Source organism: Chiloscyllium punctatum, chromosome 27 (assembly GCF_047496795.1).
Source record: "Chiloscyllium punctatum isolate Juve2018m chromosome 27, sChiPun1.3, whole genome shotgun sequence".
Lineage (NCBI taxonomy): Eukaryota > Metazoa > Chordata > Chondrichthyes > Orectolobiformes > Hemiscylliidae > Chiloscyllium > Chiloscyllium punctatum.
The window spans coordinates 28,458,541-28,486,044 of record NC_092765.1 but is presented as its reverse complement, the minus strand read 5'-3'; the positions used below and the strand labels follow the sequence as shown (position 1 = coordinate 28,486,044).

General features: G+C 39.6%; 1 protein-coding gene across 2 annotated transcripts in view; it reads left to right on the top strand.

The window, feature by feature from the left end:
• The window catches only part of tfap2e (transcription factor AP-2 epsilon), a 108,132-nt gene that overhangs the window by 37,394 nt on the left and 43,234 nt on the right, over nt 1-27,504 (top strand). For both annotated transcript variants that reach the window (XM_072548396.1, XM_072548395.1), the window contains exons 4-6: nt 13,859-14,084; nt 14,511-14,629; nt 25,677-25,818. In XM_072548396.1, the coding sequence (XP_072404497.1) occupies nt 13,859-14,084; nt 14,511-14,629; nt 25,677-25,818 (487 nt within the window). The remainder of the gene's footprint in view (nt 1-13,858; nt 14,085-14,510; nt 14,630-25,676; nt 25,819-27,504) is intronic.

Genomic DNA, 27,504 nt, shown 5'->3' with positions numbered 1-27,504 from the left:
CAACTCTGGCATTCCCAATGACCTATTCTTGGCTTTTAACTCTTCTTTAGATTTGTTTTCATACACTAGTATACCTCACCGCTGTAATTTCACAGTCCCAATAGGGTCAAATAAAATAATGTAATAAATGCTATTTTGTTACAAAGACAAGAAACTAATGTCATGTGTTTCCTGCTGGCAAAAAATTGGATACTTGGTTATTGACAGAGTTTGTTTGGTACTATAAACTATCAACAGATTTGAAAATTAATTTCCAATGTCAATCATGCTAGCTGTAATGAATTAACACCAAGGCAGAGTTTATCTATTCTCTACTCATTTTTTCTGTTTTTCAATAGTCAATTGGTATGCAGATAATAGCTGTCAGTTCCAGAATAATAAGCAAGAAAAGTTATCCACTTTACTGGGAAAAGCTGAAATCCTGTTTGCATATTAGCTGTGTTCTTGACAATAGCAAATCATTGAGGGAAGGTGCTGATCAAACAGACTTTCAGTGCTGAGGTCTGCCTTCTCTGTAACCTTTCCAGTAACTTTATTTGCATCCTAAACAGCAGTTGGATGTCAACTGGCAGAAAATAGAATATTTGAGTTTTGCAGCAGCAGAAATCTTGCCAACTATTAATGAGGGAGACCCACTGATCATCAGCAGTACGTGGATGAAATACTTTGTGTATAGAACCATACCTTGAGAAGGAGCCAGCATTAAGATAGGAGGGAGAAAAGGAAGAATTGAGGAAAAAGCCTTTAAGATAAAATGTTTGTTATGTAACTGATAGATTTTCTAGATATGTTATAGAACTTGATCATATTTATTTTAAAATGGATTGACTGTGTTGGAATCAGATTATATTAGAAAGAATGAGGAAATAAACAAATAACTTGCATTTATACATCCTCATGAAGTCCCAATGTACCTGTAAGCTGTTGTTTTGCAAACGCACCAGTCACAATAAGCAGCCACAAATGACAATGTTGTCGATCTGCAGTTGATAAGTTCTGGTGATGCTGGGGGTTGAGGGATGAGTACTTTCTTGGATAGCAACAGAATGCTCTGCTTTATGAAGTAAAATGGTGGCATATGATGCTTTTTCATTTATCTATAAAGGCATACAATTTCCTGGTAACATGGCGTTCAATAAGTATTGCATTTAAATGTCAGCTGAGTTACATGCTCAAGTCATTTAAATTACATGAGGGATAACAACTACAGTAAATGTATAACTACATAAGTTCTGAAATGAATGTGTCAGTGAGTAAATACCATGAATCATCAAGAGTTGAACACATCTTAAGTTTGTGCTGCTGAGCCACATGTGATCTTGAACACAAAATGTTGGTCTTCCGGTGATATAAAGAGAGTAGGAATTGCCTGCAGTAAGTCATTTTCAGGCCTGGGGACTCATTCTGCTACAATGTGCAAATGAGCAGAAATCATTAATTAGTGCAGTAGATCAGCATAGTATGTGCACTGTGTTCTGGTAACCACACCAGTGCAGGTTTTTCAGGTGTGTGCTGTTAGACTGAGCACCAGCTGTTTTTTTTCCCAATACAACACAGGCTGTGTTAAGCTGGAGCCACTTGGAGATAGTGCTGCTGAATAGCTGTTCGCATTTTCCTAAGATGAATCAGTAAAATTGTAATAAAATAAAAGAGTGGCTGGCACAAGAATTGAGCAGAGCAAATTAAGATGATAAACGGTGGTTTAATCCAGACAGTTTATATAGCTTATCACAGCTGCATGTAAATAAAAAGTAGCATAATTGAAGCAAGTTTATTGTTCAGTTACTGTTATTAATGACACAGTATTTGAGGAAAATAAAATGAAGTATTAAGGATTAGAGAATGATCGCCAAAACCTTTCATGCCTATTTAATTTATTCATTCCCCATTTTGCTTGAAGACAGTGATTCATGTTAGGTATGGTTGAAAAGAATCAGCAACTCTCTAACACCTCAACCAGGGTGTTTCCCTTCATATGTGAACTGAGGTAGTGAGTTTTAAATGGGAACATAAATAGACAGCCATTACCTACTTGCATAACCTCAGACATCTAATCTATGCCCCTGTCCAATATTCAGCTCTATCGAAATGTGTAAAACTGATTATAGCCTGGTATGTCATTAATGTTAGCATTATTGTTAATGGCTAACCACTGTACTGCACCATCATCCAACATGAATTTGTACTCCATAAGCATCCAAATACCATTTGTAAACCAGGGCCAGGGGAATCATTCAAGCTGAGAGTCATCGAGTCATTGAGATGTACAGCATGGAAACAGACCCTTCCTATTCATATACCCATCCAGATGCCTCTTAAATGCTGTAATTGTACCAGCCTCCACCATTTCCTCTTGCAGCTCATTCCATACACGTACCACCCTCTGTGTGGAAAAGTTGCCCCTTAGGTCCCTTTTATATCTTTCTCCTCTCACCCTAAACCCATGCCCTCCAGTTCTGGACTCTCCCAGCCCAGGGAAAAGACCTTGTCTATTTATCCTATCCATACCCCTCCTGATTTTATGAACCTCTATATAAAATCATTCCTTGGCCTCCGACACTTTAGGGAAAACAGCCACAGCCTATCCAGCCTCTCCCCAGAGCTTAAACCCTCCAACCCTGGCAACAGCCTTGTAAATTATTTCTGAACCCTTTCAAGTTTCACAACATCCTTCTGAGAGGAAGGAGACCAGAACTGCATGCAATATTCCGAAAGTGGTCTAACCAATGTCCTGTTCAACCACAACATGATCTCCCAACTACTATGCTCAATGTTCTGACCAATAAAGGAAAGCATACCAAATGCCTTCTTTACTATCCTATCTACCTGCGACTCTACTTTCAATGAACTATGAACCTGCACTCCAAGGTCTCTTTGTTTGGCAACACACCCCAGGACCTTACTGTTAAGTGTATAAGTTCTGCTCTGATTTGCTTTCCAAAATGCAGCACCTCACATTTATCTAAATTAAATTTTATCTGCCACTCAGCTCAATACTGCCTTTACCTGATATTTATACTCCTGTACCTTCTGTAATTACTGTATAACTTCTCATCTGTGATATCATCCATGTAAAATTTTGCTGTAGCACTAAGGAGCATAGGAACAGGAAGATGCTATTCAGCCCTGTGAGCCTGAATATTCTGCCATTCATAGTGTCATACTGTCATACGCATGAAACAGGCCCTTGGCCCAACCTATTCATGCTGATCAAGTTTCCTTAACTGAATTAGTACCATTTGCCCGTGTTTGGCCCATATCCCTCTAAACCTTTCCCAACCATGTACCTGTCCAGATATTTTTAAAATTTTGTAATTGTACTTCCTCAGGCAGCTCATTCCATATACCGAGGAACTTCAATTATCCAAAGGCCATGGGCGGGGAGTATTTTGTTTGGTTAATCGAATGCCGGATAATTGAATGCTGGTAACATAGTTTAGCCACGCATTGGAAGCTTGCAATCTTGTTCGAATAATTCGAAATTCGGATAAGTGAATGCAGGACAATCAAGTTTCCTCTGTACACACCACCCTGTGCGTGAAAAGGTTGCCTCGCAAATCCCTTTTAAACCTTTCCCATCTCACCTTAAACCTATGCCCTCTAGTTTTGGACATCCCTACTATGGGGAAAAGACATATCTATGTCCTTCATGATTATATAAACCTTTATATGGTTACCCTTCAGCCTTCTATGCTCTAGGGAAATAAGTCTCAGCCTATCCAGCCTCTCCTTATAACGCAAACCTTCCAATCTCAGTAACATCCTTGTAAATCTTTCTGACACCCTTTCCACATGACCAGAACTGTACACGATACTCCAGTTGTGACCTTAGCAATATCTTGAACAGTTGTAACATGATGTTCCAACTCTGATACTCAATGTTCCGACCAATGAAGGCAAGTATGCCAAGCACCTTCTTCAACGCCTTGTCTACCTATAACGCCACTTTCAAGGAACCATGTACCTGCATCTCAACATTTCTCTGTTCGTCAACACTCCCCAAGGTCTTATGATTAACTGTGTAAGTCCTGCCCTGGTTTGTTTTGCCAAAATGCAACATCTCACATTTATCTGAATCAACTCAATTTGCCATTTTTCAGCCCATTGGCTCAGTTGGTCAAGATCCTGTTGTACTCTTAGATATCATTCTCTACTGTCCACTATACCACCAATTTTGGTGTCATCTGCAAACTTACTAACTATGCCTCCTGTATTCTCATCCAAATTGTTTATATAAATGATGAACAAGAGTGGACCCAGCAGCACACCACTGGTTACAGGCCTCCAGTCTGAACAGCAACCTTCTACCATTACTTTCTGGCTCCTACCATCAAGCCAATTTTGTATCCAATTGGCTAGCTCTCTCTGGATCTCATATCATCGAACCTTACTAGTCAGTCTTACTAAGCTAACTACGAGATCATGGCTGATCTGTTTCTAATTCCATCTAAACACTTTGGTTGCATAATCTTTAATAACATTTGGCAACATAAATTCTAAGGTTGTTAACATCTTTCTTATAATAGAGTACCCAGAACCAAATGCAATACTCCAACTGTGAATGTACAAATGCATTGTTCAAATTCACCAAAATTTATATTCAATATGCTACATATAAAATCCAAATTGGCTTTTTCTATTTGCACTACCACCTATGTAATTGCACCATCATTTTTTCATTAAAAATCTCTCCTGTTAAGATATAACTTGTTTCAATGTTTCTTTTTCGAAAATAATCAACTCTGTGCACACAAATAATATTGAAATAATTTTTAAAGTAGAAATTTTAACCAGACTAACATCAAAGGGTCTATGTTTCAGAAAGTCAAAGTCATTTTTAGGATTAGATTTCCACACTTGTTCATTGAATTTGTTCATAATGCTCCCATTTGAAATGTTTGAGATTTCAACAGAAACTTTTCTGTGAAAAGCAAGCAGATGCACATAAAATAATTTGCCAAAGGTGATGATTAATTGTGGACATCTGTTTTGCAAGGCTTCAATTTTATTGCTACTCCTGCTTTGGTACAATCCAGCGTTTGCTTTCCAATGACACTTGGAGAAACTGTCTAACTTTTTAATCACAGCCGTGTATACATGCTGGTTTTCCAGTACACAGGTGGCAGTATAACCCAGTTCTAGAAGAGTTTGAATTCAAACAAATACTGGATAATTCAAGACTAGTTTTAACTGGCAATTTGTAAAATAACTGAAGTGCTAAATCCTCAGGGTTTTTCTGCCAAAGTGTTGAGCAATAGATGGGATATTTTAAAAACTGTAATGTCATGCTTGATAGGCAGTGGATGTTATGTGAAGTGAGAAATAATGCTGATGGAATAACGACTATGATCGACATTGGGGCTCAGGTGGCATGCATAAACTGATCAGTTGCATCTTGTGACTCTCCTGTAACAATTATCTTGTGTGCCACATCTCAGAGGTTTAACCCTTTTCTGTAAATATCATTCAAACTCTGTATAATAATGCCATAACACATCATTATTTGGTGTATGAAATAACTCCACAGTGGCCGTCATCAAGTCACATTTACAAATGGACCGTTCTTGACACTGGTCTGGCTTCCTGACAAGCAGCTCTCAGAATGAACAGAACCTCTGACACTCCTGTTTATTTTGTTTCATCTCCTGGTTATATATTTTATTAAACAATTACAAAACAGTTTACAAAAAACAGTTAACATCAACAGCTGTATACAAAGAAACAGCAATTTTACAAGGGAAAGGAGCAGCAAAGCCAGGCCCTAAACCCTACCGTTCAACCAGTTTACAGGGAAATTAGGACAAACCTCAAATCCCAGTTTCGAACATTACAAGACAGCAACAGTGATATTTGTACATAAAAAGACAATCCAATTACATAAAAAACAGTGCATGCAATACGGACCCAGCAAGCCCCCATCCCTCCCACCTTCCGGCTACTCTAAGGCAGCCCGCCCCTACACACCTTCTGGCTCTCGGTCTACCCCATGCCCTTCCGCCCTGACACACCTTTCGACACCTCTAGGACAGCTCGCCCCGGTACACTCATGTTTATTTTTTTAAATTTTATTTAGCAATTACAAAACAGTTTACAAAAAACAGTTAACATTTACAGCTGTTTTACAAGGGAGAGGACCAGCAAAGCCAGGCCCCAAACCCTACCGTTCAACAAGTTTACAGGGAGATGAGGACAAACCTCAAATCCTTGGAGAGCCAGGGCCACTACACTCCTGTTTATATCTGTCAGCCCGGAGTTCCTGAATGGACCAGGCTAACAGCCCCAGTTGGGGAATTCATATTCTATGAGGGCCCCCCGGCTGACCCCATTATAATTACAATATCCCTTCCCCTCTGAGTCAGAGGACATCAGCCTGTTCTTTACCTTGTAGCCTCTCCTGACGTGTTTTCACACCAGGTCCAGTTCCTCTGACTCAGCCTCAGACACAAGCAGAAGACTGGGAGAACATGGCAAGCCAGGCAGCATCAGGAGGTGGAGAAGTCGACATTTCGCGTGTAACCCTTCTTCAGGACTGGGGGTGGGTTTAGGGGGAGTTGCAGATAGAGGGGGTGGGGGGCAGGTGGTGAAGTGGGGATGGGTGAAGACAGGTAGAGGGTACTACCTGGTAGGTCAATGGGAGGAATGAATCCGGTTGGTGGCAGGGAGGAATGGAACGGAGGGGATGGAGCTGATAAGTGAGTTGGGATTTGGGAAAGGAGGTTATTTAAAATTGGAGAATTCAATGTTGAGTCCTCTGGGCTGTAGACTGCCCAGGCAGAAGATGAGGTATTGTTCCTCCAACTTGCGGTTTTGTTTGTTATGGCCATGGAAAAGGCCAAGGATGGTCAGGTTCGAAAGGGAGTGGGAAGGGGAATTAAAATGGACAGTGACTGGGAGGTCCGGTCAGCCCCTGCGGACCCAGCTGTGATGCTCAGCAAACTGTTCCCTAAGTTTACATTCGGTCTCCCTGATGTAGAGAAGACCACATCAGGAGCACCTGATGCAGTAAGTTAGGTTGGAAGAGAGGCAGGCGAACCTCTGTCACACCTGGAAGGACTGTGTGGGGCCGTGGATGGAGGTGAGGGGGCTGGTATACTGGCAGGTCTTGCATCTTTTCCAGTTGCAGGGGAAGGTACCTGAGAGGTCGTGGGGAGAGTGGTGCAATTCAAGGACTGTCAAAGAAGTCAGTCCTTGAGGAAGGCAGAGAGGGGTAGGGAGGGGAAGATGTTCTTAATGGTGGAGTCTAGTTGGAGTTGGTGGAAGTAGTTAAGGATAATATGCTGGATGCAGAGACTGGTGGGGTCGTAGGTGACGACTAGGGGGACTCTGTCTTTATTGCGTTTGGAGGGAGGTTTAGAGCAGTGGAATGGGAATGGAGGAGGTGCAGTGGAGAGCTGTCTGGATGACAGAGGGAAGAAAAGCACTTTGATTGAAATTGGGTGGACATTTGGGATGCTTGTGAATGGGATGTCTCCTCATCCAAGCAGATGCAACTGAGGCGGAGGAATTGGGAGAATGGGATGGAGTTCTTGTAGGATACTGGGTGGGAGGGGATGTAGTCCGGGTAGTTATGGGAGTCTGTGGGTTTGTAGGAAACGTCTGTCTGGACACTGTTGGTGGAAATGAAGAGGTCAAGAAAGGGGAGGGAGGTGTCCGAGATGGACCAAGTGAATTTGAGGGCAGGGTGGAAGTTGTGAGCGAAGTCAATGAACAGCTCCAGTTCAGCAAGGTGTTGTACCGATGCAGTCTTCAATGTAACGGCAGAAGCTTTGGGGCACAGTACCTGTGTAGGTACTGATGAGGGACTGTTTTATATAGCCGACAAAGAAGCAGGTGTAGCTGTGCTCATCTGAGTGCCCGTGGCCACCCCCTGGATTTGGAGGAAATGGGAGGAGATAAAGGAAAAGTTATTGAGGGTGAGGACCAGTTCAGCGAGGCAGAGGAGGGTATCGGTGAAGGTGGATCAGATGAGACTGTTGGAGAGCCTGGAGGCTGGGAATTTGTGTTGCAGACATTTTGTCCCCTGTCTAGGTGACATCCTCAGTGCTTGGGAGCCTCCTGTGAAGCACTTCTGTGATGTTTCCTCCGGCATTTATAGTGGTTTGTCTCTGCCGCTTCCGGTTGTCAGTTCCAGCTGTCCGTTGCAGTGGTCGGTATATTGTGGGGTATGGACGTGAATAAGTACTGCACATCCATAGTGAAGAGAAAGCACTGTGGGCCAGGGAACTGGAAGTTACTGAAGAGATGGGGGGTATGTTTGGTGTCAATATGTAGGTGGGAAATGCCTGAAGCAAGGGGGAGAGGATGGAATCGAGGTTGGACAAGATGAGTTCGGTGGGGCAGGAGCATGCTGAGACAATAGGTTGGCCGGGGTTGTTGGGCTTGTGGATCTTATGGAGCAGGTAGAACTGGGCAGTGCGGAGCTGGGGGACTATAAGTTTTGAGACAGTGAAAGGCAATGAGGGCACGGACAGTGTAAGTGATTTTGGCATGATGGGGTCGTGGGTAAGGGGGATGTGTTGTCAGGTGAGTTGGTGTTTGGCCTCTGCAACACAGAGGAACATTCCCCAGATTTGATGGTGAACCAGGGGTTGGCGCAGAGAGGGTGGAGAGCTGTATCCACAATGACTTAGAACGTTGAGCCTATGAAAGGGCTGGCATAGTTGATGTGTGGCGAGCCCAGGATTTACCCTGCCATTCTCACAAATTTGGCGCAAGCTGCTAGCAGTAAGTTTTGCCCTTGTTGGCACTCTAGGCAATGCCCCACCAAGGTGGCTATGTCTGCACCCAATCCTGGTCCCCATACATAACATCTCACCAACATCTTCATTTTGGACATCCCTGGATGACCCTGGTGGAATTCAGCCTCCTGGCGGTGACATTTGCTTGGGACAATCACCCTTGCTCACCATAGTAAAAGGCTATCCTCTATGGTGATCTGGTCTCAATGAATCCAGGAGGGTTTCAGTTCTGGTTGTGATGGCCCTTTTGTTACCCCCATCACCACCAGCTGTTTTAGTTTTGCCAGAACCAGATCTTTTTGTGCCCATGGTCTGATATCGTCAGCGGTGACAGGAAGGGTGTCCAGGAAATTTAAAATGAAAATGGACACTCCAGTGGCGGCACAACTGATGGTGTTTCTGCCAGCAGGAAGCAGCTCGAGGCATCCATATTTGCAACTTGGCCTCCCAGATGGCGATCCAACTTGTAATTGTACACACTTAGAATGAGAATCCACTGCTGAGTTTGACCTGAAGCTTTGGGCTTTACAGACTTGTCCTGTTTGACTAGCCCATGCAGGGGTTTGTGGTCTATTTACTATTTAAATTTACATCTGTAAAGGTATTGGTGGAACTTCCATACACCAAAGATGAGCACCAAACTTTCTTTCTCTATCTGGGCGTACTTGCACTCTGCATCAGCCAAAGTCCTGGAAGTGGACGCAATTAGATTTTCCTCTCCATTGGGCCACCTGTGAGTCAAATACTACCCTGATATTATTTGGACGGCATCACCTGTCAGCACCATATCTCGCTTGGGATGTAGTGTGCCAACATCTTAGATAATGATAGCTGCTTCTTCACTTCCCTAAAAGCTATATCTTCTATATGAAACCATTTCCAAGACTGATCTTTTTCAATAGCAGATGTAAAGGTGCCAGGATGGATGTCAGGTTATGTATAAACTTTCCATAATAATTCCATGGAAAGATCTAAGTTCTGGTACAGATGTGGAAGCCAGGGCACCTTTAATTCTCCTCATTTTATTTTGCAATGAGTGTGAATGATGCTGTATAAAACATTCCAGAGGTTTAGACAAAACTTATTCACTCAGAGACTGGTTAGAATTTGGAACCTGTTACCACTTGCAGCACTTAAGCTGAAGTTTGATAAGTATATTAGAGCGAAGTGAATGCAAGGATATGGTAACAGGGTGAGAAAAAGTAAGCTGGGAGGAAGCTCACGTGGAGCATAAGAACGAATATAGATATACTGGGCTGATTGGCTTAATTCTGAGCTGTGACATTCTATGTAATAAATGTTTACAAAACATTTCATTTACAGTAGAAATTAATGGATGAAATGGGCAACCTGTCTGTATGGACCATATGTCTTCCTTCATATCTACCGAAGGAAATTATTTTAAATCGAGATCTCAGGATGTTTTTGTAATTGATATTCCAAATGTATTTCACTTCCACAATCTTTTGGTTGAGATTATATCAGATATTATCTCCCCTCTGTTTTTTCCCATTCTGATCTTCATGGGCCATAATTCACCTTGCATGTGCACCATTTAGAGCTGTAGTAGTTCTCAAACTAACATCATGAGTTATTCAAGAAACACTGGCCAGTCATTTTTCCAGTTGTTGAGTGCGACCCTCACTTTGCCGCTTATAGCAACAGAGCAGTGATTCAGTACTGGATGGGACTGAAATCCCATCATACCTAAGTGTATGTTTTCTTGTCAACACAACTATTTTTTATTCCTTGACTTGATAATTGCTGCTATAACTATGATACTTAGACATGCAGTTAAATCCTTTTACTGGATTAGGTAAAGTAAGACAGTGCTTCTAATCACATTTGTATGCAGTAAGACTGGCTATACTAATGCTGAGTATTATCTTGTTTGTACAGTGGGTGGGGAGCAAACTTGCATCTAATGTAGGAACTGAATATTTGTGCTTCAAATTAGGACGTGTTTTCATGAAATTGTAAATACAAATTGAATTAACTTGAATAAAATTCCCCAAGCTTAAATAATTTTAATTTTCAGCAATCATAGAACAGTTTTGTAATCTTTTTTCCTTTTAAATCAATGTAAGGAGGCCTCTATATATTTAATCAATATTCTCGACCCAATGAAAACAATGGGAGGTCAACTTCTAAATGAACTATAGCAAAACAGTTTAGTTGAGTACTGAGATGTTCTTTTGGTCAGTGACTATATTGCTTAACTGAAGAAACAACGCCCAACCTGCACCCACCCTAAGACACACATGCACATACATGCAGACATACATACACAACTGGTCATAAGACCATTCATTCTGTCATTCAATGAGATCATGACTGATCTGTTAAACCTCAAGTCCAATTTCCTACCATATTTTCATAATCTTGATTTTCTTGCTGCTTAGAAATCTGTCTATCTCAACTTAAATATACTTAATGAACCAGTCTCGACAGCCCTTTGTGAAAATGATTTCCACAGATTCACTACCATCAGAGAGAAGAAAAACATATCCTCAGCTCTCTTAAATGAGTGACTCTATATCCTATTATAGATGGTATTTTCCAATGAGAGAAAAGGAAGGATAATTCAGGTGAAAGTTGGCGGTATGCTTGTTAGTGCTGCTTTTCCAAGGAATGAAAAGCCACTGCAGAAGTGGGGTGGGAGGCTAGGCTGGTGAGATTGAATGTGAAAAATAAATTGCAGGCAATAGTGAGAGAGGCAGAACATGAACCTTGCTGGGAGATGGGTGCAGTATCAGAGATGGAGTGACTTTAAAGTAGTAAAGTGTGGCACTTACTTTAGAGCAATGGACGAAGCTGTTGACCTTCTTGTGGCACCACTGCCCAAATTTCTCTGCACTGTGGAGACAACACTGACTTGGGTGGCAACATGGGACCAGGATGCCAAGGTATGGTGATGTGCCCTCCTTTGCTAATCTGTTTCTTTGCACTGCTCTCTTGAGCAGGATGTTTGGGTGCCGGTTGGAGATTTGCGGTGCTATCTTTTTCTTCTCTGACATATTCAGAGCCTGGTTGTCAATGGGCAGGCCAGCTTCAGCGCTTGTCCAGTTGCACAGCAACCTTTCAAATATGGTGCAGTTGCAAGGAATGCTGGTCTTTCTGCTGAGTGGTGAGTTTTGCTTTTGGAATGGTGCATGATAAGACTGGACAGAACTGCACATGAGCATTGCCATGGGGTGGGTGGGTAGATAATTAATGTGGCATGTTTGAAAAGATCTGGTGTGAGAACAAGCTCAGCTCTATGGCAAAAGTAACCCTCCAAAAAAAGGACCTAATCAAGAAATCATAAAATTCAGCCATATGTCTTCTGCCTTGCATTCTAGCTTAGAAAAGTTTGACTACAGCCATCATCCCAAAACAATCTTGGAGAAGAACTAATTGGATATCACCCTAAGACAGATACTGAAAATGCAATGGGCTTGCTGCTCCTACTTTCCGAGGAGAAAGTGAGGACTGCAGATGCTGGAGATCAGAGCTGAAAAATGTGTTGCTGGAAAAGTGCAGCAGGTCAGGCAGCATCCAAGGAGGAGAATCGACGTTTCGGGCATAAGCCCTTCTTCAGGAATGCCCGAAACGTCGATTCTCCTTCTCCTTTGATGCTGCCTGACCTGCTGCGCTTTTCCAGCAACACATTTTTATGCTCCTACTTTCCCCCTAACTATTGTTTATTTTCTTTTCTGTTGTTGCTGCCCCTGCTGGTGCTCCTACTGTTAATGGGAATTCCTGATCCAATGAGAATTCATACTCAGTATATACTGCATCAATCAAAATTTGGATAAGTGATCCAGATTAGAACTGTGAATGAAGTCAAAAAGATCAACCCCAAAATGCTGATTATCTTGATCAAACAGGAACATTTTGTATGTTTGTCCCCAATTACTATGAACAACATCTTCAGGAAGTAGGTAGAGGAAAGTTGCTGGGAAACAGGTCTGTGATGATCCACATCACTGAAACATACTGTTAAGGTTTAATAATCAATTGTAATCTCTTGGACTACATATTGAGCCAACTGATGTTTGTGGAATTGTACCTTCATAAAAAGCAGAAAATGTTGTGGGATGTGGATGTGGTGGTGGGCAGTAGGAATTTGTCAGAGAAAGTTGTCAAAAAATATATTTAAAATAAAAATCTGAATAGGTGCTATTATATATATGAACAGTTTGTGATATAACACCAACATCCTTGAATTGAATCAGCACTTGGGAAGAATTTACTTTTGTTAAATTCATAACATTATGCATTTGATTGCAAACAAATTTTGATACTATGCACTTCCATGTACAATAGGCCCTATTCATGCTGAGCAGACACTAGGTTGAACAACTAGCAGTATTTAGCCTGAGATTTTTATCACTAGTTGGCCAGTTCGTTAAGCATTCAAATTCACTACCATCAGGAATGAGGTATATTTTTCCACTAGAACTGGTTCATATGCCATTGAAGGTAGACCCAGGCATAATTAATATGTGACTCAGTGTACTCTTCTCCCTCCATTAGGTTAGGAAAGTATTCCTGATTTTAGGGAAGGCAGATGGTTCATGTCCTGCTCCCATGAAGTCAACATCCATTTCTGAGAAGTTTTAATACTTTCAAAAAAATAAATATTTTGTACCTCTGGACAATGTTCAGGACCAGTAAAATTTGGTTTCTAATTGTGATCTCTGGAGTAGAAGTATTACTAGCATGGGGCATTTATCGTCCTCTGTCTGCTTTAAAGCATTGTATTTCTAGATTTTGATCAGCAATGTGCTTGTTAGTGTACAAATTAATGGATGGCTAGCATTAATAACTGAGATGTTTTGGGCTACAACAGTAGTTTTGGACTTACCATATGAGTTTGTGGTTTTGCTGTTGCGCAGACCTAGACTAATGGACAGTTTCAGGAACTTCTGTCACCATCATTGTTTCATTTGAGCTTTCAGTACATGACCATAATCTAAATGAAAATGACATAGTATTTTACTGCCTGATATTTGACACTCTTTCCATCGCAGAATGTCTCACCTGTTCTGTGATCCCTATTGGTTCTGTATAGACTGCATTCAAACTTTGATGCACTATATTGTCCAGTACCTCTTTTTCTCTTTGCTCTATTTCAGTTCCAATGCCGATTAAAGCAAATGGTGGTTCACTTTCTTCAAGCATGCAAAAGGATGGCTTGATTGGAGGAGTGACAAACCCAAATGAAGTGTTCTGCTCCGTCCCAGGCCGTCTGTCACTGCTTAGTTCTACGTCCAAGTACAAAGTGACTGTGGGAGAGGTTCAGAGGCGCCTGTCACCACCAGAGTGTTTGAACGCATCACTACTCGGAGGCGTGCTCAGGAGGTGGGTCAAGTAAAGAATGACCTATACAGCGGGGAGGAACTGCTGAGAGAAAAAAAGAATCAAGCAGAAGAATAAAGATTAATTAAGACATTAGTTTGGAACAGCGAGATAATAGTAAACATGAGAAGTATAGGGGATGAAAGGCAGTCCAAACTGGAAAAGAAGAAATGACTAAAGAAAGAAAATTAGGAAGGATAGAATCTAACAAGAAATAATAAAATGCAAACTGAGAAGTAGGATAAAAGGAGATAAGCAAAATACATAGAAATTAAATGTATTTCAAGTTAGAGTGAGCATGTATAACATCATTAATATTTTTATGAAATCTTGCTAAATTCATATATATATTGAATAAACAGAGAATTGTATAAAATTGTTACTTTTCCATCTGTGCACTCAATTGAAACAAATGTCTGTCTTCCTTAGAGCAAAGTCAAAAAATGGAGGAAGATCTTTGAGAGAAAAATTGGAAAAGATTGGATTGAATTTGCCTGCAGGAAGGCGCAAAGCAGCCAACGTTACTTTACTCACCTCACTTGTCGAAGGTAAGGAATTTTTCAGCAACCACTCAAGGGCATCTGTAATAGAAGCTCATGTTTAAACCCTTTGGTTCTGCATGCTGATAAATGTACATGGGGGTAAAAACGTATTTATGCCCCTGTGAATTCACGAATGCATATAAAAAGTCGATAATTAGTTTTGAGACTCAACCTCAGGAGCTTGGTTCTGCAGAATCCTACAGGAATTTTCAGGCACTCAACAAATATGTACTCTACATATTCCAAACTGTTTCATATTAATACTGGATGACAACACACAAGTACATGAAGATCTACATGCCTATTGATCTCATTGTGCAAGCAAATGAGGTAAGGAGCATAACTTCATTTTTTGCTTTAAATTTGCCTTAAACTGCTTCCATAAATATAATCTATTCCCCTATAATTAAAAGCTACTTTTCTCATTAAAAAATTCAAATGAGCTTATTGCTCATATTAAGAATATAAAACAGCAAATTTGGAATTTAGTGCTATAAACAGATTTATCAGACAACTCAATGTAAGCAGCTTCAATTGATAGCACCTTTTATATAATCAAGATTCTCTTTTACAAAGTGCAGATGAAAAAGAAGCTGTCTGACCCTTATGACCTCCCAACATTTGTTTCTTTCAGGTTAACTACAAAATTTTGCATTTCTATAATATAGATGAATATTGCAAGTTGATTCAAAGAGACATAAGCACTACCAAATTTGACCAAAGAAAGAATGATTAGGATAAATTATCACATTGCTCAAAAAGACATTCTGCAAAGAAGAGTTTGGTTGATGGAGGGATAAATGAACAAGGGGAGAGTTTAAAAAGAACATTTTAGAGTTTGGGAGGTTGGTTTCTGAAGACACAGTTGCCAAATATAGGGTAAGAAAAGAGACAGTCAGAGGCCAAGAAAATTCAGGGGGAGATTTTAGTGCTTAGTAAGTTACAAATGGATGGCAAGGTCATGGAGACCATTAATAAGATATGTTAAGACATTTCAAATTGTAAGTGAAAACTACTACAGGAATTTCTTTCTGCCTTTTTTTGCCTCTTGTAAACTCCATTAATAAATTTGAGGTAAAAGGGAAAAATATATATATTTATTTATTTTTATTATTTATGTTTATTTTAAATTATTATTATATTTAAGATAATATAGTTATTGTTAATATTTATTTTTAGGTCTAAAAATAAATTGATGATTTTCTCCTATTGTGGTGTGCAGCATGATTATAACCATTTCTGTTTGCTACAGTGCCAAAACAATTATTCATGCTGCCTGTCTGTCATCTCAGTAAACAAATGTTTTACTGACTTTTCTTTTGTCTGAATGCTTAAAGAACTTTGCCTTTACTGTGTCCTTTGAATAGTCAAACTATTATGAAGACTGACCATAACATCCTTTTGTTCTGACTGATTCAGTCTTTTTGATTGTTTTACTTTATAAACAGTAAATGGTGACATTAATATTTTAAGACTAACTGCTTTGCAAGAACTGGAAAACCCAGTAATGTCAGTGAGCTTGATTGAAATCAATCAAGGTCCTGCTGTTATTTGTTAATTTCGAGCCACCACGATATCCTATTTACCAATTGCTCTAAGTCTGTATTTATGACAACTTGTAATTTTAAAACCCGGCAACAGTTATGTCATTAAATAGGCTAAGTAATCAATAACCTTGAAGAATTCTTCCAGACAGCAGACCAGGAAATATAAAACACTCATGATTCTTAACCTCTTAATAATCTTTCAGATACTAGATGGGGTCTCATCAAAGGTCTATATAACTGAAGCATAACCTGCCTAACTTTTGTATTTGATTTTCTTGGAATAAACAATAACATCATATTAGCTTTTCTAAGTACTTGGTGCTTTTGCACACTAACCTTTTGCACTGGAACACCCGGATGCCTCAGCATCTTGTAATCTTTCACCAATTAGATAATATGCTTTATTATTATTCCTCCTGCTGAAAAAGGCAAGTTCATCTTTTCTGATATTAAATTCCACTTGCTAGATCATTGCTCATTTTCTTAACTATTAATATGGTTTATAGCTTTCTTATATTTCCCATTTTAGCAACTTGCTTTCCTTATTTACCTTAGACTGAGCATTGCCATCTGAATGCATTGACAGTCTCCATAATGGAAAAAAGATGCAATGTATGGATAAATTCCTTTTGCTTACAAAGAAAAGGGCTCTATGTGTGAATATATGCAGCTTCCAGCACAGGCAAATGCATCACGCATTGAGTGGAACTGATACTCTTAACTTGGTTTTCAATCCTTACCACAATCAGGGTTATTTGGTCAATGTCATCCAATAGCAAAATCAGATCTAATATTGGACAGGTATTCTGAGCTTTGCAAACACGGTCAGCATGTTTCCTGCTGTGGATGGTCAAAAGAATATGGTCAGCCAGTCATTGGGACTACAGCCTGGCACTTGAACTGAAACTCATGCCACATTACCCATTGTGTGGTTAGCAAAACACCCTTTTAGCTTGAATCCTGTCCGTGAAATATACCATTTGTGGATTTACTGCAAGTTGTACAGGTAGTTTATTTACAAGTGTATATTACAAACATATACTTGTTATTAATGCAATGTGTTACTTATTATTTTGTGTGTATCTTACACACAAAAGTCATACTCTATACTTGGACTGAGGAAAAAACAATGACTGCAGATGCTGGAAACCAGATTCTGGATTAGTGGTGCTGGAAGAGCACAGCAGTTCAGGCAGCATCCAAGTAGCTTCGAAATCAACTTTTCGGGCAAAAGCCCTTTCTTCCTGATGAAGGGCTTTTGCCCGAAATGTCGATTTCGAAGCTACTTGGATGCTATCTGAACTGCTGTGCTCTTCCAGCACCACTAATCCAGAACGTGGACTGAGGATGCAGTTCAAAATTTGGGTTTAAATGAAATCTTCTGTACAAACATCTGATCTCTTTTGAGACCAAATTAGGTAAAAATTTGGCTGGACAATTGGTTTGTGCTGATCTGTGCTGATCTGCTGAGTGACTCAAATTCAGTCATGACTAGGTGGAGGAGGCATGGCACAGGCTGTGCTTATTATACTGAATTTTATCTTTAGAGTCTTACAACTGCAAAGGATTCCAATTTTAATCAAAAGGGCTGTAATTTCTGTTCAGCAGACCACTTTAAACTATTAAAAGTTACCTGAACCAAAGAAGCACCCTGTATATCATCCTGGTGAAGTTTAGATCCAAAACCTGGAGGTTGAATGCTGAGAGATAAATTGAATTTCTCCTCTCATGAGTAAAATTTTGTTTTTAGTAATCATCAGGCCACTGAATTCTGTCTTCACAATGGTTCTAGAATTTCATTTGAAATTTTTGCTCCTGCTGCCATTTTGCAGGCGCACAGTCATTTTAAACATTTTTTTTAAAAAAAAGGGTGTTTATACTGGTGTGACGTGAAAGTATTGCAGACTCTACTGTCTGGTGGGAGAAAGCAGGTCATTTGTGTAGGCAAATCTAATTATCTGCCTGATTAGCCAGAGTTTGTTCAAGGAAATGAAAACCTGTTTCTAAAAGGAAATTGCTAACGTTTGACAAATAATAAACACTTGCTTTATAGATGATCTATTTGCTTTCTCAATCATTGTTTTTGAAGAAGGCTAATCTCTTTGATGTTTTTAGTTGTAATAAGGTTTCTTAACTGTAGTCCAAGTGATTCTAAAGTTTGAGGTGAAATACCCTCCACCTTTGAACTCAGTGTGTGCACACACACACACACACACACACACACACGTTTCCTTCCACTTTCAGTCTTATTTTGTAATGTTGACACTTTCTTCACCTTACTTTGTTTCATTCTTTCACATCTCTCCAGATTAATGAGTTCAAATCCTTCAGCTTTCTTTGCAACCTCCCACTTTCCTGACATACTGTGCACTCCAGCGTCCCATTTTGCAACCTTCTCCCACAGGACTCACCTTTTGCTGCTTGAGTTGTGTGCATCCCCTTCCTCAAATTCACTGTCACTGACAACTTTTTGTTATCATGGATCCTGTGCTTGAGTTACTTCTTGTCCCACTCTCAAAATTGTCTTCAAAGCTAATTTCAACATTTCACTGACACCTTCACTAAATCAGTAAATGTTCTATTGTTTTCCTTGTAATTTCTTCTCTGTTAAGCATTTATTTGCTGCTTTAAAGATATATTTGCAAGGTCATTTTTCTTGTCCACCTTCTCAATTTTTCATTATTTAAGTTCCCTGTATCTTTGTTTACTGTTACTCTCTTAAATAAACATGTCTTCCATTATTTTTACTCCATTATCATTTTCACTTATTGTAACCATCTTCTTGATGCACTTTCTTTTTTCACTATTCTATCCTTTCTGTCTCTTCGTTTTACCATATCTCTTAATGATGTTTTTAAACATTTGATTTGAGCCTCACTTCTTGTTTTGTTAAAACTCATTGAGGGGATGTGAGCATCATTAGGAAGGCCAGCACTTACAGCCCATTCATAATTTTCCTTGATGAGGTAGTGGTGAGTCACCAACCAAACTGCTGCAGTCCACATGGTAAAGTTACATACAAAATGCTATTAAAATTTGAGTTCCAGAATTTTGACCAAGCAATATTTCTAAGCCAGGATGATGTGTATCTTGGAGGATTATTTTAGACAAAGATGTTTCCAGGCATCTTACTGTCCTTGTTCATCAAAGTAGCAGAGGTAAAAAGTTTGGGGGACACTGTTAAAGAGATCTTGGTAAGTTTGCTTATTTGTTGGTTATTTGTTGAAACTTATTTAATTTTTAAAAAAAATCTTATTAATTTATTATAAATCTATCATTTCTAACAGTGCCATAATCATTCTGTAACTTCTGTGTTGATTTGGCTCATCTCAAATAAGTCTCTCTACAAACCATTATAGTCAGCTAGTTGCTTTTTGGCTCTTTCTGTTCAAAAATGTTCTCAATGTCAGTGTAACTGAGTGTCACTGTAACCTATTTGGTAGTACTCTTGCCTTTGAGTCACAGGGTTGTGGGACTGCGAGAAAATAAATCAATGTTAATACTCCAATGTAGCACTGAGTGTGTGTTGCACTTTCGGATTTGTTGTCTTTAACATGGAATGTTATACTGAGGCCCCATCCAGCTTCAGTTTAATTTAAAAGATCCTATTTCAAAGAAGAGCTCAATAGTTATTCCTGGTATTTTAGCTAATATTTATTATGCAATCAATACCACAAGAATAGATTATCTGGTGATGATCATGTTCCTGTTTCTGTGAACTAGCTGTGTACAAATTGGCTGCTGCATTTCCTACATTACAATAGTCACTATACTTTAAAGGGGCTTTTAAATTTAATTGGCTGAAGGTGCCTTGAAGTGTCCTGTGGTTGTAAAAGCCACTATATTAATGCAAATATATTTACCAATTTTGTCCCTTTTCGAATTAATAGCTAAGAATTGGTGTGTTTTCAATAAATCCTGTCATCTCCTGGTTGTTCATTGATCATATTAAGTGCTTTAAGATCTAGGTTTATAATTTTTCAAAACAACAAATTTCTTTTGCTAAATTTTATTGTTAGTCATTGTATAAAGGAGTAATTAAAATGAAAATGTGACAGTACTTTATTACAAAGAGATGAGATATATTTGTTATAATGTGCAGAAGCCAGGTAGATGGTTTCCTTCTATTTTCTTGCACATCTTCAGTGAAAATTTTCAGCAATTAATCCAAATCTAGCCCAGTAGAAAATCTATTACATTGGATTTGCAATACTTGTTATTTGAGATCTCATAAGTGGAAGGCATTCTGATTGAGAAAGGAGAATGTTTTGAAATTATCATTAAACAATATTCTGAAAAGTGATTCTTTTTAAGAGGCAGTTGATATTGGTGGAATATGAGTGGTTAACTTCTCACAGCTTAAAAATGTGTTGCTGGAAAAGCGCAGCAGGTCAGGCAGCATCAACGGAGTAGGAGAATCAACGTTTCGGGCATGAGCCCTTCTTCACGAATGAGGAGGGTGTGCCAAGCAGGCTAAGATAAAAGGTAGGGAGGAGGGACTTGGGGGAGGGGCGTTGGGAATACGATAGGTGGAAGAGGTTAAGGTGAGGGTGATAGGCTGGAGGGGGGGTGGGGGCGGAAGAAGATTGCAGGTCAAGAAGACGGTGCTGAGTCTGAGGGTTGGGACTGAGAAAAGGTGGGGGGAGGGGAAATGAGGAAGCTGGAGAAATCTGCATTAATCCCATGTGGTTGGAGGGTTCCTAGGCGGAAGATGAGGCGCTCTACCTCCAGGCATCGTGTTGCCATGGTCTGGCGATGGAGGAGGCCAAGGACCTGCATGTCCTTGGCGGAGTGGGAAGGGGAGTTAAAGTGTTCAGCCATGGGGCGGTTGGGTTGGTTGGCTCCACACACATCATTTACTGCATCTGCTGCACCCGATGTGGCCTCCTATACATTGGGGAGACAGGCCGCCTACTTGTGGAACGTTTCAGAGAACACCTCTGGGACATCCGCACCAACCAACCCAACTGCCCCGTGGCTGAACACTTTAACATGGATAGGGTGAGTAGTCAAGGTCTTTTTCCTAGGGTGGGGGAGTCCAACACTAGAGGGCATAGGTTGAAGATGAGCTGGAAAGACTTAAAAAGGACCTGAGGGGTAACTTTTTCACGTGTTTGGAATGAGCTGCTAAGGAAGCGGTGGAGATGGGTACAATTACAACATTTAAAATGCACCTGGATGGGTGTATGATTCGGAAGGATTGGCAAATGGGAGTATAGGTCAGATTTAATGTCTGGTTGGTGCAGATGAGTTGGACCAAAGGGTCTGTTTCTGTGCTGTATGCCTCTATGATTCTATGACTTGTTTATTTTTGACTAAGTGAACTCCAATTCCCAATACTTTCACCTCTTCAGAGATGAAACTACTTTTGTCAGCTGCCCAGATGATAAACAGAAGACCTCCTTCAGTTTAATTATGTTACTGACTCCATCATGTTCACACATGATCTTCTTTTCATCAGAAGATCAGAAGATGTCAAATTTTGAAAGATAATAAATGTCAAACAAATGTATTAAGCAGTAAAACAAAAAATACACTAATAACACAAGATTTTTTTATAGCTGTCATTATCACTTGTGAAATTTTATTAATGGTTACAAATCAAACACATATTTGAATGAGTTCCCAAAATCTTGATGTTTAAATTGAATGGCTTGCTTAATGTTGTCTCTGATTTGGACACTTGAACTAGTCTATGTATTAAATCACTTTACCCAAGCACTGTTGTGGTGAGACAGATGAAGGGACACAAAATTCAGTTTGTGGTTTAACATGATTTTATTAACAAGATATTCCTTATTAAAACACCATGTGACCTTTCCCAAATTCCCATAATATTTACTCTCTATCTAGCTCTATATGTTTAACCTGCAATGATCCATGTGTTTGAGCTGGGCTGTTGGAATCTCCTTCCTCTCTGACATAGGGCTGGCTGTCTTCCACAAAGGTGGGGCTTGCAGGTCAGGATCTTCTGCTGAATCTTCTTAGGCTACCGCATGGATCTCTACCACAAATAGAAGCATAGAGTCATAGAGCTCTACAGCATGGAAACAAACCCTTCGGTCCAACTCGTCCAGGCCGGCCAGATATCCAAAATAAATCTAGTCCCATTTGCTAACATTTGGCTCATATTCCTCTAAATGCTTCTTATTCATATACCTATCCAGATGCCTTTTAAATGTTGTATAGGTTGTTCTGCAAAACCTCCTTGTGGGTCTTCATTCAATCTTCATTGTGTCTTCACTGCCTTTACTGAGGGGTGGCATCCAGGGGTAAGTTCTTAACTACTGTTCACTCCTGAATTTCCAAAATGTTCTGTGGGTCTTTGGCCAACAGGGTCATAGGCTGGGCTGAAATCATCCAATAGCATCGCATCAACACACTTCACTGTTGCCATGCTGAGAGTTATAAAGTGCGCATACTTAGGCAGAGAAGATGCCTGAACATCTGAGCGACACTTCTCCAATATGAAAACCTAGGGTTGGTTGTAATTGATTCCTCATGAACCCTTGTAACATCTTTGTTCTAGGCTTCCACTGTTCTGCTGGCTGATGCTTCATTTAGTTTGGCCAATTTTATGTCAGGCCTGATTTCTCCAGCTGTGGGTCAATTTCGAGTGACCAGTTTGGCCTGTGGTTGCTTGATCACATTAGGTATCTGTTCCTTTGTGAATTTGTCAGCATTATCTGCCTTCACTCTATTGTGATTTCATTGTCTTTGCTGTAAATCTAAACAATTTATACATCTTCACTGTTTTAAACTGTACTGTAATTACAGAATTTGTAGTTATGTCAAACAACTTATGAAGGTTCAATTTTTAACCCTTAGGATCCAGAAGCTTCAATACGGGCTCTTTTAAGCCTTTTTTTTTGCTTTGAAAATTCCCGGTTTTCCAGGGGTGGCACGATTGCTCAGTGGTCAGCACTGCTACCTCACCACACTATGGACCTGGTTTTGATTCCATCCTCGGGTGACTGTCTGTATGGATTTTTCATGTTATTACCATGTCTGAGTGGGTTTCCATCGGGTGCTCTGGTTTCCTCCCAAAGTCCAAAGATTGGCAATACTAAATCACCAGTGTTCAGGGATGTGTAGGTTAGGTGTGTTAGCCATAGGAAATGCAAGATTACAGGAGCAGGATTAGGGGTGAGTCTGGGTGGGATGCTCTTCAGAGACTTGGTGTGGTCTTGTTGGGCCAAATGGCCTGTTTCCACACTATAAGGATTCTAATTCTCAGTTTCCCTTACCTCAGGAAGGCAGTCCAGTGAAGGTTCACTAGGTTGATCCTGAATATGGACGGATTTCCTTATGAGGAAAGATTGAGTAGGATAGGCCTGAACTAAATGTAATTTAGAAAAGGGAAAGACAACTTATCAAAACATAAAAGTTCTTACAGGGCTTGACAGGGTAGATGCTGAGAGATTGTTTTCCTTTGTGCAAGAGTCCAGGACCAGCAGGCATAATCTCAGAGCAAGGGGTTGTCCAGGTAGGACAGAGATGAAGAGGAATTTCTTCTCGTACTGAATCATTAACATTCTTTACCACAGCTGGCTGTTGAGACTGGGCCATTAAGTATATTCAAGATTGTGAGAAACCAATTTTTAATCATTCAAGGAATCAGTGATAATGGGGAAAAGGCAGGAAAGTGGAGTTGGGGATTATCAGATTAGCTGGAGTAGACTCAATGGACCAAATGGACTATTTCTGCTCTGATGTGTTCTGCTGTTATGGTCAGTTTCATTGTCTCATACTTACCTTGCCCCTAATAAGGCCACTCTATCTGTAGTACAATGACCAGAATGATATACACTTCTGCAGGTGGTTTGAGCCAATGAAAGCTCTTCCTTGAACTTGGATTCCAATTCAGAAGCTATACACCCAAAATTTGCAGAGGTTGAATGTCTCAGTATTTGAAGGAAGTATGAATTATGACAAGTGAGACTGAATAATGGAATAATGACATCTTTTGAATTGCTCTGGACATCATGGCATTATTTCATGAAGGGAATGCTTCTTTAAACATTGAGATGTCACATCCATAACGTAAAATATTTAAGTAGTCAACAAAACTTTGCAGAGTTACAGTGCTAACAGTATTTTTTGAAAAAATTAAGATTGGTGGTACTATGAAAGGTCCTGCTTGAAAAAAAAAACTATTGATTATAAAACTCTAGATCATTTCAGTATTTCTAAACTACTTTTTAATAGTTATGGCAGTAGGCATGAGGACAAAGTAGGGAACCACTCAGGAACACATATTTTAGTGAGGCCTTTCTATTTTTTAAAACTGTAATTGATGTCAGTAGTGAAATACATCTAAAGTACAACATTTGCTTTCCTTCATGTTTAACAAAGGAATATTTACTGAAAGGCACTCAACTGTTAGCTTTTGATGCCTTTTTACCCAACTTTTGTAGCTGAATTGATTAAAGAAAATGCTATTAAGCCAGATCCATCTCAGATTGTGTAAAATGAGAGCTCTTATGTGTAGTTCTAGCTGGGGATGTCATTGTTTCTTTATATGAATGAACATAATTGCTTTTTCTTTAGATACCCACATATGAATTAAATTCCTGCATTCTTGATGTGGTCCCAGGGTTGCCCTTGGACAATTGCATGCAAGTGCTTTTGAACAATGCAATGACTGACTACTACTTACCGAAGACAATCTGGTGATTACTGTCAAATGTATATGCAAGGCAAAATCCATGTCTGGGATTCATTCACCAGCTCTCCCATCTGAGAAACCAACAAAGTCGCCCTGTAACTAAAATACTGTGCTGAACTTTCTTGTTTACAATGAAAATAAAAATGACTTACATGAATAAAGACATTTCAAGAGGAAGAAATGAAAAGGGGAAATGGACATGAAACGGGTATTGGGTGATGAGTTAGGGAAGGTTACTGAAGTATGGCTTTTGCAGTTGGGGAGAGAAGAATCAAGGTTTAAGAAGAGAATTACAAACCTCAGGAGGATAATAGCTCATGTAAATACCATCCATATAGGATTGAAGCAAGCTCAATAGAATCAGAAGCAATGGTGAGGTGGTGTAGAATGCAGAATAAGGGTGGAGCAAGACCATTGAGGAACTTATAAGCAGGCAAGAGGATTTTGAAACCAATGTATTGGGATATGGGGAGCCAGTGAAAATTAACTGTGGTAGTGAGGTAGGTGTATGGCACATAACACATGAAAAAAAGGGAGCTGCAAAATTCTAAAATAATTGGTGTGTGGATGCTGATCCAAACACTGGCTAAAAAAAGGTCAGCAAAGTTGTTAAAAGGCTTGAATTAGAGTTTTAGCCAGAATGATGGTGTGGTAAGACTGCCTTAAGATTGTGCAGCCTTTAAGGTTTGAAACTTAGCTCAACCTGAAGCCAACCCCAGAGATTCACCAGTGGGAGAAATTAACTGTTATATTTTTGACCTGATGCTGAAAAAACTTTGTTCACACTGCAGACCCTAAATTACTTAATTCACTCTCTTTTCCAATTTATTTCTTGTAGGAGAGGCTGTGCACTTGGCCCGGGATTTTGGGTATGTTTGTGAGACTGAGTTCCCTGCAAAGGCAGCAGCAGAGTTCCTGACCCGACAACATTCAGACCCAGCTGAGCTCCATACTCGAAAAAATATGCTGCTTGCTACCAAGTGAGTACCAGATTTTTGATACACATCTTTCTCCACTCAAAAAGATCTTAACATACCCTTAGCTCAGGCTCAGTTTGTACAAACAAGAGCCTTTTGAACATTTGGAGTTCTCAAAATTCAGCAAGAATGTAAGAAAATACAATATAGGAGCAGGACTAGGCTATGGAGTTTCTTGAGCCAACACCATTCACTAAGATCATGGTTAATCTTCTCCTCAAGTTCATTTTCCCACTTTATCTACTTATCCATTGATTCCCACCTTGAGGCACTTGACCTATACATGTTGAAAGCCACTTCGCTAAGGTAGATCATAAGGATTTCCAATGCATTTTTACTAGTGACCATCAGATTAACTGAGAAATCATACGATTTTTATTCTTAACTCTAATATAGAAATAAATTGACAGACTTAAAAGAGGCAATCTCAAAGTCCCTGCTGAGTTTGAGTTTCATCTCAGGATCTGAGCAACACTATTAGAATTAGAATTGTATCCAGGCTGTTTACTTGGAATTGAATCTCCCAGTCCTTCCAGGATCTTATTGTTCTAATCAATACACTGTACATTTAATAGCAATAATCTTGAGCAGCCTGCAGATGTTTCCACAATGGAATACTGTACTTTGAGCTGATTGAAGCATTTAGTTACCAGTTCTCTCAGTCTCTTATTCCAGCATATACTTAATTGGAAGATGCAGGGCAATTGCAATGCTGATAAAGGTCACTCAGCTGTCAAATAATGGAACTGCAAAAGACAAAGTATGTTTTTTGTTCAACTGGAATGCAATAATTTATAATGATCCAAAAAAACTTAAATGTGCAAAACCTGCCTTCCAAGGTCTAGAAGCAATACATCCAAAATGGAGATAAGGAGAAATACATAGAGACACATGACATAGGTTATAAAAATTGGAAAATCTTGTACGTAACTAGTTAAAAGTCATTGCTGTTTATGGCACGGAAAAAAGCTATTTGGTCCATTGAGTCTTTGCAGGTTATCTATGGAGCAATTCAATCAATTTCCCCTCAGCTCTGTAAGCTTATTTCCTTCAAGTGTTCATCTACTTTCCTTTTGAAATAATTGACATCTCTGCTCTAACACCCACCTGAGCAGATTTCAAGTCATTGCTACTCCTGTTTAAAGAAGTTTTTGTTCAAATCCTTTAAAAATGTAAAAGAGGATTTAAAAAAGAATGACTGAGATTTTTCTGATTATCTATATTAAATATCAGTACCAACAGCATTTAGATTAAAATATTGCCTTCCTAAATTGTTACAGATTGATTTTAGTACATAACAGTGATTTCCAACATGTGCAGGCTAGCTGCAAACCTTTCAGTAAGTCTTGTTTGAACTTGGCATTGAGTCCTTGCTTTGCTACAGCAGTAATTGTTCTCCATTTATATAGTGACTGCTCAACTGCTTGACAAGGTGCAGCTTGATTGCTGTTATTTTTTCATCAATATTAACAAAGTCCCATTCTCAAGGAACATATGGTACTGCAATCTCAAATTTGTGTAAAAATAGTGAACAACATTGCCATTAAATGTACATACTTTTGGTTTCACACTAATAGCTTTCGCATCCTTAGCTGGCCAAAATAGCCATAAAATTGCAAGTTGATTGTTTTCATGCTTATTTAAAGGTACACTGCCCTGTACCTACTTGTGTGCTGCATGGGAAAGCAT